Genomic DNA, 16,604 nt, shown 5'->3' on the forward strand with positions numbered 1-16,604 from the left:
TCGCAGAGATAACAAGGGGTGCTCCCCTTGTGGCGATGGCCAGGCAGCCTCCCAATGCCCCTTGCGCAGCTGCTGGGCACTGTGTTTGCAGAGCTCCACGCAGGGCATCAGTGAGGAGCTGCTTGTAGGCGTCAGGTACACTGTATCTATATGCAAGGTGGAGGGCCTCCTGACCACAGCCTGGACTGGTGGAATGTGTAAGTCAGAGCAGGAGCAGGGGCTTCTTGATTCCAGGGTCCTGAGGCAGCTGGGGCAGGCTGGAAGGTGCAGATATGACCGTTGAGCCTTCCCCGGGCATCTTTCCATGGCTTTGTCTTCTGATTCGCTGAAAGTCTCACTCCAAAAGGCATCTGGTTCTCCACCCTCACCACCCCACCAATCTGCACAACCGTGTTCATAGCCAGGTGGAGAGTAGTTTTACACACATTTGTAGTAGCATCTGAGAAGAGATAGCAAATTTTTTCCCCCCAGATTAAGCCAAGAGCTCCTTTGCACTTTCCTGCTTTTTTATTGTCAATTGTTGAACACAGCTGACCCCTGGTGTGAGAAACAAGCCCTATTCCTAAAAGGAATAAATGCTCACCGGATTGTGGAGAAGAAAAGAATTTATTCACGATCTTGCAAGAATGGGTGCCCAACCCCAATGTGGGGGGTTGGCGCCCAGAACAATAGACACAGCGGAATTTATTTCTTAACACCTAATGGCAAGTCCCTCCTGTTCCTCCAGTGGCTGGATACTCCAGAGGTTACATTCTATTGCACAAGCCTAACTAGCCCATGCAGATTTGAAACATGAAGCCTGTGCAAATTGGAAACATTTGAAATAAGTTTCCTGCATGAATTTCCAACATTTGGAAGGTTTGGAACAAATCTCTACCCCTGAGTATAATGGTTATGCCCAGGCCTCTTTAGAGCCAGTCTGGGCTAGTTTGGTAACAAGTTATGAGGCTATTTTGGGAACCTCTCCCCCGAGTCTCCACCTTGCAGAGATAGCAGATAGTGGGCAGATAAACAGGGGGACTGACCGTGGATAGTGGGCAGATAAACAGGAGGACTGACCATGGACTACAGTTTGTCTTTTTAACCTTCTGCCAATTCTTGAACTGCCCCACCCTGCAAGGCACACCTCTCCTGTGTGAAAGCTAAACTTAATCTCATTCTCACACTGGGGTACTTGGCCGGAGTGGCCTTCCACACCATCTCCAAGCCTTACAGATCTTCATGCTCTCAAGGGTGGTTTGACTCAAAGGAGTGGGGCTCACTCGATCACATGATTTCCAGTGCAACTTGAACACTAATATAACATATCCCCTTGACTTTCCAAGCCAGGAACTGTGGCCTGAGACACCTGCAGCACATTCCAGAAGGGGGGCTGCATGGACCAGTGGTTCAGCCTGTGCTGTTCTCAGCTCTTGAAGGGATTCCTTCCTGGGCCATTTCTGCAGTGCTGCAGGGAACATCTCCTGTTTGTCCTAGCAGACTGCTCGCGCTTCCCGCATCCCAGGATAGAATCCCCAGAATGGGATGCCTGGTCATACACATGCAGAGGAGATTCAATAGCCTGAGCCACTGAACTTCTGGAAGGCTGCAGTGGTTCAGTGGCCACCAACAGGCCCCTACCATGGCTCCTTCCCTATGTCCGCTCAGTCTGGCTGTGAACATTCTCTTGCGTTTTGGCAAGTCTGGGGTCAGTGGGGCAAATGGGGTCACTTTGGTGATTTGATTTGCAACTCCCTCGTGAGAGCTGGAGCCCCATCCCATCGTCCAGGGGCCATTTGGGTTTGCTCTTGTCTGAGGCTTCTGTTCAGGTCCTCAGATCTGTAGGGGACATTCTCCCACTTGGATACCCCTGGCATTTGTCCCTTTGCCAGAGCAGGGATCACCATGGCTGCAGGTTCCCAGAACTCCCTTTAAGGTAAAAGACATAAGTCAGGGTGTTGCTTTGAAATCAAAGGTGTTCCCATAATCTGGGCCATCTGCGTCCACTGCCTCCAAAGTGGGGAAGGGATGAGGTGGAGCAGACCCCTTCCCTCCATGTCTGGGGCACACCCACCTCCCAGAGTGTGGAGGGATCATCCTGAGGCCCGAGCATGGATGGTTCTGCTTCTGACCTGCGGGACCTTGAGTTGCCCCTGGAGGGTCCCCCATCCCAATAATGGCGGTGTTTCCTGAGGACTCATGGGATGAAGCTTTTTCCAGGCAGTGATACAGGGAGGTTCTCCTGTGACTCAGATCCCCGAATGATGGGGAAGGTCCACGACTTCATTACTCCCTCACCTCAATTCTCCTTTGGAGGCTGGGCCCTTTTTCTGCTGGAAGCCCTCCTGCCCCTCTTAATGACCAGGTCTCGGAGGGCCTGGGAGAGGCAGATCTACACCTCCCCCCAGTGCAGCTGCTCACCATCTGCTCCTTCTCTGCCCTTTCCTAGCGTACAAACACACCGGCACAGAGGAGGGTGCAGAGCAGCCTGGAGTGCACCCACAAGGAACGGGTTTTGGATAAGCTCATGAAGCTGCTGGTGCTGGCCGTGCAGGAGGGTGACCAAGTCTACGTGACCAACTTGCTAATAAATTACCAGGGCTTCCTCTCCATTGAAGAAGTCGTCGACCAGGTTGCCAAAAGGTGAGTGCCCCCCTCTTCCATCCCCTGACAGCTCTGCCACCCACGAGCTGTGTGTCTGGGGAAGGTCATTGCAGCCTCTAGCCTCAGTTTCCTCTCCTGGGAAGTGGGGTGGGAGAAGGACCAGGTTCCTGAGGTCACCATCAGGACTCAATGGGAAGGTGTTTCCCTGTGCTAGGCCTCAGAAAGGGGTGTCAGTGGGGAGGGGTTGTCAACATTTAGGAATTTCCTCTCCACGTGGAGAAGCTGTACCTCAAACTGACGTTTGCAAACGTGTATTCCTATTCAAAGGAGGTTTGAGATCCCATCTTCATGGACCTTGTCTTCGAGGTAGCCTGGGCAGACAATGCTGGGGGTTGGCAGAGGAGCCCCAGGCCCTATCTGAGAAGGTGCAGTTCAGGCCTCATTCATTCCTCAAATATATATGAAGGGTCTGCTACGTGCAGGCACTTTTTAAGGCACTCAGTCTACTTCATTGCACAAAGCTGCAAACTTGTCTGCACTTCTGGGCTTTCCTTCTAGTAGGGGGGTCAGAGAGCAGCACCAGATATCATCATTAGGAGGTGCACCAAGAAAGTTACATGTGACACCTTCGTGTCCCCTCTAGATATGCAGATTACTGCAGTTTTGGTGATGGGGATGGAGGAGGCCAGGAAGGCTTCAAAAAGTGAGTGAACTCGGGGTGAGGAGAGGGGGCTCCTTCTTCACAAGCCAGGATGGGGGTGGGGGGCTGGTGGCAGGAGTGACTGGGCAGAACCCTGGGTACCTCTCATCATTCCCACGGGAGAGCAGAAGCCAGGGCTCCATCTCCTGCAGGAGAACCGGACTCACAGTGACCCATGGGAGGGTTCCTGGGGCACTGGGTACAGACACCACCCTGGGTCTCAGAGCCCATCCCAGCTCCACCCCAGCTCTTCTTGTCCCTGCAACACCCTCCAGCCACAGTTCCAGATCAGAGGGTGTGGTGAGAATGCAGCTCACAAATGTGCCTCCATGCTTAGTCCTGTGAGCCTAGCTGCTGGAGGGCTGGGGGGAGCTGTCCCATGCCCTCTGGGGGACAGTGACAGTGCATGAGAGGCCCTCACATGGCTCACAGAGAATGAGGCACGACCTCAGGGCATGAACTCCAGACTGAGGGGCCACGAGGGACCGGGGCAGGCTAGGGCAGGGGGACAGGCTCTGTTCCTTCATCAGGCGGAGACATTCACATTTCCTACTGTGTGCCAGGGCTGCGCCCTCTGACAGCAGACACAGCCCTCCCTGTCCTCGTGAAGGTTCTGTTCCAGGTGGAGGGGCCCAGGGGACACAGACGGAGAAGTCTGTCTTCTTGTCTGACCCAGGAACCCCGACCCGGGAGGTGGTCGTCAGAGGGCAGTGTGGCCGGAAGGGCCGTTCCCCTCACCCTGCTGCCCACCCGTCCACCCCCAGCTCCATCTCCTGCCTCCTGCTCACCTGGCTGGAAGAGCTGCCGGCTGATTTCTGCCAGCACCCAGGCGTTCCCTGCCTCAAACAGCTGGTGGCGCTTGCACAGGTCGCCCTGCCTGGGTCTGCCCTGGAGAGGCGTGCTCAGGACCTCCTTTCTCTCCTGGAGCCCTCGGAGCCCAGTGAGACCGCGACAGGGTGAGGGCCCTGGGGGTGAGGGCACGTGAGCGGGTGGGGAGGGAACGGGCTGGAGCCTCACAAGGAGGAAACTCCAGAGGGTGCCTTTGGGCCCCGAGTAAAAGGGAGCATCAGACCACTCACCTGGGGAACTGCAGTTTGGGAAGGATTCTTGGGGGTGGCGTGCTTGTGTGGGGCTGATGTAGAGGCCGTGCAGTCATTTCTGCCTCCGGAAAGGCCCGTAGATAGCCAGGCCTGTTGCATCTTCCTCCTCTTCCAGCTCCCGTGTCAGACCCAGAGGTGAAAACCAGCGCAGTGCCCCCTCCAGAGCCAGTTCCATCGATGGCACTGCCTCCAGTGCCACATGCAGTGGCAGAGCCACTGCCGGCTCGAGAACTCCAGCCTCCTACTCCTGCAACGTTCGTCCCACCTCTGGAGTTGGAGGCAACTCTGAAGCCACCTGCTGTGCCACCTCCAGAGGTTGCAACATCACCAGCTGCAGCATCACTGACAGAGCCGGCAGTAGCTCTGAGGCCACCTCTACTGCAGGAGGTCGAGGCATTTATGGCACCTGATGTGGAGCCATCCTCCTCACCAGCAGACACACCGTTGCCAGAGCTGGAGGCAGCTCCGTTGCCACCTCCAGAGGTGGTGACCTTCCCAACTGAGGAGCTGGAGCTGGTTAACTCAACACCAGTAGCCTCAGGTCCACAGCAGGAAGTGGCTCCTGTGTCACCTGTACTGCCATTTTCCCACCCAGCACCAGTGCCACCTCCGGACGTAGCACCTGGTAACTCACCGACCGTGGTAACAGCTGCAGAGCAGGAGGAAATCCTCGTGTCACCTGCAGTGCCACTGGCAGAGCTGAATTCAGCACCAGCTCTTGCTCCGCCACCAGAGCCTTCCTGCTGCTCCCCTGAGAGCCTGGAGCATGGTCTGAAGGAGGTGAAGTCCCCCCTCTCTGAGGACCCCCCCAGGCTGGTGGCCGAACAGATGACACCGATGCAGGTGGTGAGCATCTGGGCTTGGGTGGACTTGGGAGGAACTGTTCTGGCATCGGTGTCCCTGAACTGCCACTCCTTGACTGGAGTCCCGTGATCTGGGTCCAAATCCCAGCTCCACCATTTGACAGCCTGGTGACCTCTCCACCCTCTCCTGCCCTCTCGCCACAGGGAGACCAGGTCATGCCGAGGATCCAGCACCTCCAGGCGGAATCCAGCGAGACCCACTGTCGACCCCTGGAGCAACTTGGGGCCTGTTTTGGGAATGTGGAACAGCTCAGCGAGGCCAAGTGGTAATCCCAGGGCAGAAAGTGGACAGAATTGGGGGCATCTTCCTACAGGCCAGGTCCAGAGAGCCTGTGGCCCTGACTCTGGGTCCCATCAGACCTGTGGCCGAGGGACCCCCGGGGCACCCAGACTCCTGATCAGACTGTGGGAGGGAGCCCTGAGCTGTGGCTTCTGGTAGCCTCACAGCAGCCACTTGCCCTGTAGCGACCACTGGTCTTGTGAGTTGGAGCCCCCAGCCCTGTTGGCCAGCAACACACCCCAGGCCCCAGACCTCCCAGGGGACCTCATGCCTTGGAGAACTGAGTGTGTTCCCAGTCCAGGGACGCCTCAGGGCTCAATGTCCCTTTGGGCTAAGGATGGGCTCAGGGTGTTGATTGCTTAGTATTGGGTCCCCTCTCCACACCTGAGCAGGCCTGAGACAGTATGGAGTCCACCATCATTCTGGTCCTTGGTGTCCCTCAATGAAAATAGGAGATGTTGAATGAATTCTCTGGTTGGTTGACCCAGAGTGCAAGGGGAGCATGAGGGTGTAGACTGTGTCCCTGGCAACAGCCCAGGTAAGCCGCCCTTCCTTTCAGCCCTCAGGAACCCAGTGCTGAGCCCAGCACTAGTGGCAAGACAGAGTCCAGTGCCCGGCTCCAGAGTGGCCCCGACCTCAGCAGTGGGGACACAGCTACCTCATTCCCTGGACACGTGGCTGATGCCTCAAAGCCAGATCTCGAGATAGGCATGGCCCTTGTCTCCGAATTCCCCGATGGCCAGGAGAAGCAGGTGCCTGCCCGCTCCTCCTCCCTGGAGGCCCTTCCTCATGTCCCCCTAAACAAGTGGTCAAGGGGTCCCCAGTAAGAAACAGAGCTCCTAGAAGCCCCACTGGAGCCTGCCATTTGCCAGAGGTGTCCTGCAGGCTCCAGGGTTGCTTCTGACCTTGCTGTCCCCCCACAGGTTGGGGAATCGACCTTCCCGTCATCCCTGGAGTCACCCGGTGTCACCTCAACATCCAGTGGCACCACCTCCTCCTCGGCCCACCCCATGCCCAGGGCCCCTCTGAGAACCCAGATACCCTTTGAATTCCTGCCAATTTATAACATGATGGTGGACGACAAATGCATCGTGTGAGTCAGAGTGGACATGGACAATGGAAATGTTTACAAAAGCATGATGGTGAGCCGGGTGGGCAGCTGTGCGTGGGGGCCCCTCACTCGTTCAGACAGTGGATGTGGAATAACTGACATGTTCCCTCCCTGCCCTCCTGGTGCCCACAAGCTAGCGGGTTGGGAGGGACAGAGACACACGCAGATCCCGGAGGAGCACAGGCGGGTGCTCAGTGGCAGTCAGGGCTGAGGGTGGTGGAGGTGGGTTTGAGGCTTCACCTTGAGATTGGACAGCCTGGGACGACCTCAGTGAGGCAGCCCCTGAGGGTGGGGAGGGAGGGGACAGCCTGGAAATGTCCAGGCTTGAAGCATGTCTGCCCCAACTTCGGAGCAGTCAGGAGGCCAGAGGTGAAGGAACAGGGGTCAGGGGACATGAGTGAGGTCAGGAGGCCCCAGGGGCTGGATCACATCAGGCCCCGAGTGGTGCAGACCCTGGGAAGCCAGTTAGGGGCTGCTGCTGCCCCCCAGGAAGGGAGAGGAGGGGCTGCCCCAGGGCAGTGGCCGTGAGGGGACCAGACCCTGGATAGATTTGCTGCTTGAGACACCTGAGCCCCCACCCACACAGGGTGGCTGAGTTGCCATGTTACACACGTGCCTTTCTCTACTTCCCTTGTCACCTGGGACTCGGGTGGTTGTAACTAAGCTGTCACTTGTGTGACTCTTTGCCTGAGTCTGGTTGGTGCCCAGGCACTCGGGGTGAGGCCGCTGGGGTGTGTGCCCTGAACCAGCACAGGCCTGGTGTGTGGTCAGCCTGTGGGTGTCCGGCTCCCCCTCCTCACTGACACCCAGGCTTGGACTAGATGTCTTTCTCGGAGTTCACTCACACTGTGATCCTGGAGGGGCCTGTTCAGCAGGGCTGCTCCTGGAGTGCAAAGAGAAGCTCAGTGTGGTGGGAGGAGCTCACAGAGAGTGTCCACATCCGTCTCCAGCACCATCCTCTATGGAGGCCTCTGTCCCTGGGGCCCTTGAGGTGGAGGAGCTGTGCAGACTGAGGACCCAGAGGGGAGGGGCTCTGTCCTGGGGAGGGAGCTGTAAGACAGATGTGTATTTCTTGGTGGTGTTGGGGAAGGAATAATTGGAAAACATCACCCTCGTTTCCTGGAGGTGGCTCAGGGGAGCAGAGGAAAGCAGTGGGGCCCCTGTCCACCCAGGCTGACTGGAAGCTCAGAGCCCTGTGCTCTCTGGGGAGACAGCTCCAGAGGGACCCTGGCCACTGCCCTTGTGGGAGTTGGCTCCACAGTCTGAGCCCTGATGGCCTGTCCCCCCGACATACCCCAGCTGACCTGCCAAGACAGGACCCGGGCCTTTATCCGCAAAGCCTTAGAGAAGCATATCCTGGAGGGAGAAGATCCAGAGGACTACATGCTGGTGCAAATTGTTTCTCCGAAAAGAAGTAAGTCAGGTGGTTCTTGAAGAAGTCCTCTGTGCGGGTGGCGGCCTCAGCACCCTACTCCCAGCCCCTGGGACCCAGGCCCTCTGCCCAGAAAACCTGTGAAAAGGGAAGCGGTCAGCATCTTGGTGCCCTCGGTGCCTGCAGCGACTGCTCCTGCCGGCTCCTCCTCCCGGACATCTGTCCTCCCTGGGTGTGTCCAGACAGGGGGGTCCTAGGGGAAAGCTGACATCAGTGAGATCCAAGAGAAATGCCTCCCTCCTTGGCTCAGTGGGCATCAAGCCAAGTTCACAGTCTCCACTTTGAGGGACACCCTAGCCAGCATGGGATCAGTTGTGCATCCCAAAGAAAGAAGAAGCTGTGCACACCAATTTCAAATATGAAATATTATAATGACAAAAGAGAACAAACTCCCCTTGATCCCCCTCAGAGGCTCCAGGAATCCACTCAGTCCCCACAGCAGTGACTGAGAGCCGGGCAGCCTGGGGTCTGGGTCCATGGGGCAGTTACACCCTCGTGCCTGTTCCTCATCCCCAACGGGAGAGGAAACCACTCCGTTTGAGAGCACATAGTCTATCCACGCACCATAAAGGGTAACTGTATTTCCTTTTTGGTGAGCTGGTCACACTTTCTCAGCCATTAGCCCAGGGAAAGTCTTCTGACACCCTGGAGGTGGTTTCCTAAATCCTCTCTCATCTTCCAGCACCACTGTGGTGAGATAGGCAGGGTGGGTGGGACCCCGAGTTTCAGAAAAGGAGGAGTGAGGCCTAGAGAGGATGAGGACCCAGAGAAGGAGCCACACAATGGAACCTGGAGCAGTGAGTCCGCCCCAGCCTTGTGTCCCAGCAGGCTCTAGGCCAGAGCAGACAGGTGGAAAAGAGGTTCAGAGAGGAAGTCAGTGCTGGCTTAAGTTTCCCTGGGCTTGGAGGCCCCCTGGACCCCTGCTCAGGAGGCCTGGGCTTGGCCTGCCCCTCCTTCGTCCTCAGTCACCTTGTCCCTAGGAGTGTGGGATTCAGGAGAGATGTCTACATTCTAGAAGGCTTCCTCCAGCTCCAAGATGCCCAGCAGGGAAGACATCTAGGATTGGGGAGTGAGGTGTCCAGGTGGGGGAGCCTTTGACAGCTCTCACCTGAGGTTGACCCTGGTAAAGACAGAGTCCCCTTTTCAAAAGATTTGTTGGTTCAGTGCTTCTTGACTTTTGCCTTTGGGCAAGTGTCATTCAGAGGGGTCCTTGGTGGTCTTAGACCTGGATACTGGGACTCATGTCTCTCGCACAGGCCTGCCCTTGTGGGTGTACAGTGGGTGGTGGTGACCACCTGTCTTTCCCTCTCCTCCAGGGATGAAGATTCCAGATAGGGTGAATCTCTTCTACGCCATGGACCCTTCAGGCAATTATGATTTGCTGCTGACTAAGAAAACCTCCGCCAAGGGGAAGAAAGGGGAAAAGGGTGGCCTGTTCACCCTTTTCCAAGGGAAGAAGAAGTGAAGCCGCTTCTCACTGGCCCTGACAGCCACCAGCCTCAGGGTCATCTTCCCACGTGTAGCTGGTTGGGTGCCATCGCCGTGCCAGGTGCTTCCCTCCTCACCAGCCAGCTGAGCCCTCCCTGCCCTGACCCTTGTTTCAGCCCTGAACCTCTCCTCCTGCTGGCATCTCCCTGCCCCTTGACAGCCTGACCCAGACTCCTGTGGACCACTCACTGCCCCCTCCTCGGGCCATGGGTCCCCACACATGACCTTCCCTGGGGTTCCTGCCCTGCCTCACCCCACTGCAGTGTTCCTCAGGCTGCACCAAACATTTTATCATCAGGACCTCCCTGGAGTGAGGCTTCTCCTCCCACCCATCCCAGGCCCTCATCCCAGGGATTGGAGAGGCCTCTTCACTCTGTAAGGCTTTACCCATTGAGGGAGGAAGCACCCAGCTGGGTGCCACAGACCTTAAATCTGAAGCTATGCAAGGGCCATGCACCACTGCTTCCTGGGGTGTATGAGACCCCTGGAGATGGAGGTAGTGGGAGGGCATATTGGGGAGGATTGGTCAGTTATTGAACTTTGGTATATTGGGCAGAAAATACATACCTATTGGAGAGAGGTAGTTTTTTTTTTTTTTTGTATATAGGATATGTTAGGCTTTAGTATTATATTAAATCTTCTTTTCTTCAAGCTTCGGAGTTGAGGGTTTGTTCTGTCATGTACTGTGTTGAGATGAATGAGATACTGGCTCTCACCTGATCATTCAAATAAGCAGTCATGCAGGGTTGTCAGTTCATTGTCTGTGAGGGAACGGAGAAGGGCCAGTGAACCTTTCCTTCTTGTCGTCTACTCAGAAAAGCCTTGCCCCTACCCTGAATCATGATCACATCACCTTGTTTTATTTTGTACATCACCCTTAACAGAGATGAAGGCATCAGAAATTGCCGTGATCATTTGTTGGTTTATTACCTCTCCCCTCCTAGAATGTGGGTGTCAGGAAGGAAGGGACCAGGGCTGTTTCATTTCCTGGCCCAGTGCCTGGCACAAACTAGTGAGGAAACTGTCCAAAGGGCCATGAACTGAAAGGCCAGTGTGGGTGGGCGGTGAAGGAAAGCCGGGGTCAGGGATGTCTGCCAGGCTGGGGTCAGGGACACAGGATGATGCTGGTTGTGAGGGGCAAATCAGATTTGGGGGGAAGCCTATGAATTCAGCTCATGACAGGGTGAATTTGAGGTGCCACTGGGCATCCAATGGGGATGTCAGGTAGGCGGCTGGGTGCATGGACAGTGCATCTGTTGCTAAGAGGAATGGGCTGAGCTAGAGACAGGCCTGGGCATCGATGAGTCACCCAAGGAGAGTGGGGGGGAGAAGGCTACAACTCGGACATGAAGAACCCACCATCTCATGGCAGAACAGAGGGGCACAAATGCAAGAGACGTGTAAACTAGAGAACGGATCTTTAGAGACCCCAAGTCAGTGCTGCAGGTGAGTGCAGGGTGGGTCGCAGGGATATCCCAAATGTGGCAGAAGAGTTAGAGAAATGTCCTTTGGATTTAAAGACTAAATGCCATGATTGCATAGTAGGGGAAGGTCTGAGCACAGCCTTCTCCCTTTCCCCCTGACCCACAAATAAACCCTGTGGTCAGGACTATGCTTGCCCAGCTCCTAGAACGGGATGATAAATGTGGGCTGACTTCCTTCCTGGGAGTTCCTTGAGGTGAAACACATCGCCTAGCAGAGAGGACTGACAGCACACTCCTTCTGCTTTGGCCCCAAGCATATGGAAACAGCAGTGGGAGACAGTCTAGTTAAAGTATGGCCATTTTATAGCATTTGTTCACCTCTGGTACATCTGTTCCTGGCAGGGAGGGAGTGATGTCCTTCCACTGTGACACAAGACGTGTGCATAGACCATCCCCTGCAGAGGCCACAGATTGAGACCCACTGGCCCTGGGGAGCCGATGCCTCTAGGGGGGCTGGCCTTGCTCTGTCTCCTCTAGGTGAGTAAATGCTTTTCCATGAAACGCCTGTGTCATGCTTTTGTTGGCGACCCCGACACCTGCAAACCATGGAGTGGGCTGGGCCCCTAGGAGCACTGCTTCTGGGGACAGGTCTTGGTATGCTCTTTGCTACCCCTGGAGGTGGTAATAGGGTGTCTCTCTTTCTGACTGACAGTTTGGCACAGGGAGGGGGGTGCTGACAGCCCAACAGACAGCCTTACTGGGTGCAGCCTTCCCAGAGTGGGTGGTAAGGTGGGTGGATGCCAAGCGCAGGGGGAAGTGAGGAAACACAAACAGCAGGTGTGGATGCCTTTTAGGGAAGTTTGGCTGTGAAGGGGAGGAGAGGGAGATTCCTAGAGGGGAGTATTGGATTGATGGAACAATGGGAGCCTGCCGCACATTCATGAAACTGGAGTGTCCTGTTGAGAGGCAGAGGTTGGACGTGTAGAGAGGGATCTTTGGTGACAGGAGGTTCGAGCTATAGCAGTGGGAGAGGATCCAGTGGGTAGCTCTGCCTGGGACTGGAAAACAAAGGGGAAGGTGCAACAGGTGAGGGCAGGGCAGGTGTGACTGTGTCTGGCCTCTTTTCTCTATGATGGGGGAGACGAGATCCTCCACTTACTGGAGGAAGAGTGAACATCTGAGGTTTGAGGGGATGGAGGGGTTTCTACCAGGCACTGTGGTGGACAGGACAGTCAGCTGCCCAGTGTGTATGTTTGGGGAGGCACGGTTAGCCTGCTGTGCCAGATCAGCCCACCCGAAAACAGTGTAGCCAGCCCTGTTCCAGCTTAGCTGCAGCCCTTGCTTCTCAGGGCCAGGCTGAGTTGGGGTTCCGTTGTGTGCAAGCAACAGATGGGCAATGGGCTTGGGCTTTTAAGAGACTGGCTTGAGGGTCCCTGAAACGCTAGTACATGCTGGCCAAGCTAATCGAGGGGAGGTGTGTGTTGGGGGGGATAATCTGCCTTGGGCAGATTGCGATACCAGAGCCCCTCACCCTCACCCCAGCCATAAGGCGACAGAGGTTCTGAGCTTCTCCAAGCACTTATGCCAACTGTCCAGATCCAACTCCCCAGCCATGAGCTCTACTGGACTGGAGCCACATCTGTTCCAGTTCCCATTGTATCCCGTGTCTGGTCCAGAGAAGGCACCTGAGGCCCTGTCACTGCATGAACCAGGATCTTCTGACTTGAGATGACTGTCCCCCCACCCCACCCACAGGAGCTCCCCTAGTCCGGAGTGGCACACGGACAAACACATGATCAATGCTTATTGTTAAACTCTCCAAACAGACCAGCTCTGAGGCCCGGGGGTTGGGAAGAGAAAAGAAGCTGTCAGTCTGGGGGCCCAGTGTGGTCACCCTAATGTACCCTGATGCCTGGTGGCGATCCTGGTATAACAGACCTTCCCCTAGGATTTTTGGGTCTAGAAGTCCTTATAGGGTTGGAGGCTGTGTCAGGCTCGGTAAAACTGCCTTCATGGAGGAGCAGAGTATGATGGGGAGAGACTGCATGTTGCCTCAGAGCCTGTTAAGTCCAACATTAAATGTGTGAAAGGAGGGAAACTGAGGCAAGAGAGTAGAACCCAGAGGAAAAAGTGACAGGAAGTCTAAAGGTGAGGTGGGGAGGACCAGCATCTTTCTGGTCCTGGGCCAGAAGGGGGTGAGAAGGAGACTTCCAGGTACCCCTCCATCCTGGCTTCTGGAAGGGTGAGCAGGGGAGTAGTAGTCAGGGGCTGTGGTCGGGGGGAGTAGTGCACTGCTCCATCCCATGGGATGTCTGCAGGGCAGCCAGGCTTGAGAGGCTTCAGTGTCTGGACCGGTCCTGCTGGCTCCCATCCTTTGTCCCTGCTGCGAAGGGAAGCAGGGAAGGGGCAGGCAGCCTCCTCCCCATTGGGCCTTCACTGAGCCTTCTTGGACACCTTCTGGTTCTTCAGCATCACGTAGGTGATGAACACTCCTGGATTAGAGAGACCAGCGAGGCAGGATAAGATCCGGGCTCAGGGGTGCTGGCAGGGCAGGACAGGGCCATCCCCACCCAGGGGCCATGCACCTACCCTGCCACCCTCCAGACTATTTGGTCATCTTCCCGGTCATTCGCCAAGCTATATATTCACTCACATTCACTGAACAAACACCAACTGAGTGTCTACCACATACAAGACACTGCATTTGGTGTTTGGGATTCTGTGGGAGAACAAAACCCATCCATCTATCCATCTACTCACCCACCTACAAACCCACTCACCCACCTGCCCACTCAGTATCTATCATCCATCCACCCACTCATCCATCCATCTAGGATCAACCAGTCATCTGATTGTTGACTCATCCAGACCAATTCAGTGCTAAACCCTGTGTCAGGTGCTAGGGACATGGTAATAGTTAAGGCACAGTCCTTGGATGGATGGATGGATGGACAGATCGGTAGATGGATGGACAGATAGGTAGAATGATACAGCAAATGTGGCAAAAGGTTTAAAGTTGGTGGATCTGGGGATCTGGATGGGGGTATGTTGGAGTCTCTGTATGGGTTATGTATTATTTTTGCAACTATCCTGTAAGTTGAAACTATTTCAAAATAAAAAGTTTATTATTAAAAAAAAAAAAAAGACATCCCTGGCCCCTTGAGAACCTGTAACACTAAACCTTGGGAGATAGAGAGGTGCAGGGCTTACAAACCAGGATGACAAGAGGGTGAGAGATGATTGAGGTGTGAACAAAATGACGGTGGTGGTGGAGGTGGGGGCAGGGAAAAGGGAGACCTCCCACTAGAGACCAATGAGCTCAAGGCATCAGAAAGACCAGAGGGGTTACTGACCTCCAGCCTTGAAGGATGAACCGGAAAACCCCAAGGGAAGAGATGAGGATAAGAACCCTCAAGTAGGGATATAGCATGTGCCAAAGTGTGCAAGTATGTTCAGGGGTGGGAAAGGGTCATTCCTGGGGACCCTCTAGACAGCCCTGCCCAGGACCAAGGGAGTGATGACTTACCCACAAACAGGAGCAGCAGGAGGCCTGCGGCCAGCGGGATGGCAACAGCGTAGGCTCGAGGTAGGAAATACTTGTGGATGACATGCTGGCTGTCAATGAATGGCTGGGACCGAGGGCAGAGCTCTAGTGAGCATTACTTGCCTTGCCTAGGCCCATCTAGCTCCTCAAGCCCAAACATCCCACCTCCTCCATCTAAGAGGCTGACTCCATTCAGGGCACTGGGATGGCATCAGTTTTTCTTTAAGATGATGGCATTTTGGATTTCTTGATTTGTTTCCTTCTTTCATTTATTTAATGGTTGTTTACTGGGCACTGGCTTGGTGCCTGCTCTGGGTTGTGCTGGGGACTTGGCAGTGAACAGAAGACAAGGGACCTGCCCTAGGGCACTCATGGCTTGGCAGGGGAAAGGGGTAAATGAGGAATTCTCCAGTGATTCCCAACCTGGGGCCCAAGGTTCTCTTTACTAACATTTTTCTCCAAAGGATACCAAGTTCTACAAGATTTTGCCTTCCAAACACACTGCACTCCTTAAGCAATAACCAACAAATTTTCTCGTAAGAAAAAAAAAATCCTAAAGGCTCTCACAAAATCCATTGGCACTGGCCATACTCAGGAGCCAACAGAATAATCAGAACGACTAGAATTCCCATCAAAGGCAAAGCAACTCAGAAAACAGGGCTTCACAGTGCAGTGGTTACGCATGAGACTTTGGGTCAGAACCTTCTCCCTGAGCCTCAGCCCTCTCATTTATAAAATGCGGACACCACCAGAATCTTCCTCATAGTGCGGTTCTGGAGATGTAACCAGATAAGGCAGGTAAAGCACCTAGCCTGGGACTGACACATGGTAGCTGCTTAAACGGTATTAGGTCGGCTTCAGGATCCGAGGATGGGGAGAGATAAAAAGAGGGCAAGGGAGACGCACCAGGAGAACCACCCAGATGGTGTAGTAGGTGAAGATGACCAGACTGACAGCGACGAGGCCAAGTCCCACCACCTGATCTGTTCCCGTGGCCTGGAGAAAAGGGAAGGTTCAGCTGATGAAGTGACTCTCCACTGACGTGAATTAATGGAGCGAGGGTGTCGCAGCCTGATTATGCTCTAAAGCTTCCTTCATTCAAGAAACCTATTGAGTGTTAACTAGTTATCGGTTTCTAGGTTGGAAATGGGGGTACCGGGCCTAGGTGTTTTCATCCGTACAATGTGCCCGCGAGAGGACAATCCCAATTCCGAGGGCGGAAGCCCCAGCTCCTGGGTGTACTCCGAACCCTTACCCGAGGGGCCCCCAATTCCAAGACCCAGCAACAACCTCACCATCTCCCCGCCGCTCCGCCGCGAGAGCAGCAAGCCTCTTCCGGTTCCGGATCCGGGTCCTCCTTGTTTTGAGACGCGGGGCACGCCGGGAGTAGTAGTTCCCAGGCCCAGGAGCCGATGCCCGAGATCAAGAGACTGTCGCCTCCTCTTTGCATGTCGGGAATTGTAGTTTCTCAAGGGACTGTGGGGCAGGTTGTTGCCCGAATTCCCCCTAGAGAATAGGACCGAGTTGGGAACCCAGACTGCTTGGCCCTCATGGCCTTAGTCCTATTGGACCCACTCCAGAAACCAAACCCATCCCTAAATATTTCAGCGTCCCAAAGCCAGGCTGGAATGGCAGTCCCATTTTTCAGATGGATCAAGTGAGGCTCAGAGAGGAACAGAGATTTGCCGGTGGTCACAAGCCATGTCAGCAGTGAAACCGACACCAGAACCCGAAGGTCCTGGTCCCTGGTCCGGAAGCCCTAACTTATTGGTGCGAGGGGTACAGAGGGACTGGCCCGAACCTACGGGGATGGGGATTCTGTTTGGCAATGAGAGGGCCCCTTACCATCACCTGGCCGACAGACAGACTCTATTTCGCTGTCCACCCTGGAGGTGTCCCCTCTTTACTGCAGGGGTGGGGCTAGGGGAGCCTCCCCACCTCTTCACCATCTGGCCTAGTGTGGCAGCAGCTCGGATGGATCTTCAGACTGGCCCCGTGGACACACCCTTCCCCTATCTCGGAGGCCCTTTCTGCCAAGGACGAGGGGAAGTTGGGCCAGGACATCTTTGATGTCTCCTC

At 55.2% G+C, this 16,604-nt stretch overlaps 2 protein-coding genes across 2 annotated transcripts; one reads left to right on the top strand and one right to left on the bottom strand.

Moving 5' to 3' along the window:
* The first annotated feature begins 3,256 nt into the window (after positions 1-3,256).
* Positions 3,257-10,134, top strand: LOC119504983 (ral guanine nucleotide dissociation stimulator-like). Its single transcript, XM_037797629.1, has 8 exons — positions 3,257-3,286; positions 3,960-4,239; positions 4,499-5,229; positions 5,391-5,512; positions 6,086-6,278; positions 6,450-6,619; positions 7,937-8,051; positions 9,386-10,134. Exons 3-7 carry the CDS (start codon positions 4,561-4,563, stop codon positions 7,938-7,940), a joined length of 1,158 nt encoding a protein of 385 aa, XP_037653557.1. The 5' UTR covers positions 3,257-3,286; positions 3,960-4,239; positions 4,499-4,560; the 3' UTR covers positions 7,941-8,051; positions 9,386-10,134.
* Positions 10,135-12,755: 2,621 nt separating this feature from the next.
* LOC119505628 (dolichol phosphate-mannose biosynthesis regulatory protein) lies at positions 12,756-15,979 on the bottom strand. Its single transcript, XM_037798469.1, has 4 exons — positions 15,821-15,979; positions 15,432-15,521; positions 14,508-14,610; positions 12,756-13,473 (listed from the first exon to the last, which is right to left on the bottom strand). The coding sequence occupies exons 1-4, from the start codon at positions 15,821-15,823 to the stop codon at positions 13,415-13,417; spliced, it is 255 nt and encodes an 84-aa protein (XP_037654397.1). The 5' UTR covers positions 15,824-15,979; the 3' UTR covers positions 12,756-13,414.
* Positions 15,980-16,604: the final 625 nt, after the last annotated feature.

This window comes from Choloepus didactylus, chromosome 10 (genome assembly GCF_015220235.1).
Source record: "Choloepus didactylus isolate mChoDid1 chromosome 10, mChoDid1.pri, whole genome shotgun sequence".
Lineage (NCBI taxonomy): Eukaryota > Metazoa > Chordata > Mammalia > Pilosa > Megalonychidae > Choloepus > Choloepus didactylus.

Coding starts and splice junctions, on each gene's coding strand:
- LOC119504983 (XM_037797629.1), top strand. CDS start 4,561: ATGGCACTGCCTCCAGTGCCACATGCAGTGGCAGAGCCACTGCCGGCT. Junction 5,513..6,085: donor CAGCTCAGCGAGGCCAAGTG/GTAATCCCAGGG, acceptor CCTTCCTTTCAG/CCCTCAGGAACCCAGTGCTG. Junction 6,279..6,449: donor CCGATGGCCAGGAGAAGCAG/GTGCCTGCCCGC, acceptor GTCCCCCCACAG/GTTGGGGAATCGACCTTCCC.
- LOC119505628 (XM_037798469.1), bottom strand. Junction 14,611..15,431: donor CCATCTGGGTGGTTCTCCTG/GTGCGTCTCCCT, acceptor CCTCGGTCCCAG/CCATTCATTGACAGCCAGCA. Junction 13,474..14,507: donor CCTGCTGCTCCTGTTTGTGG/GTAAGTCATCAC, acceptor TCTCTAATCCAG/GAGTGTTCATCACCTACGTG.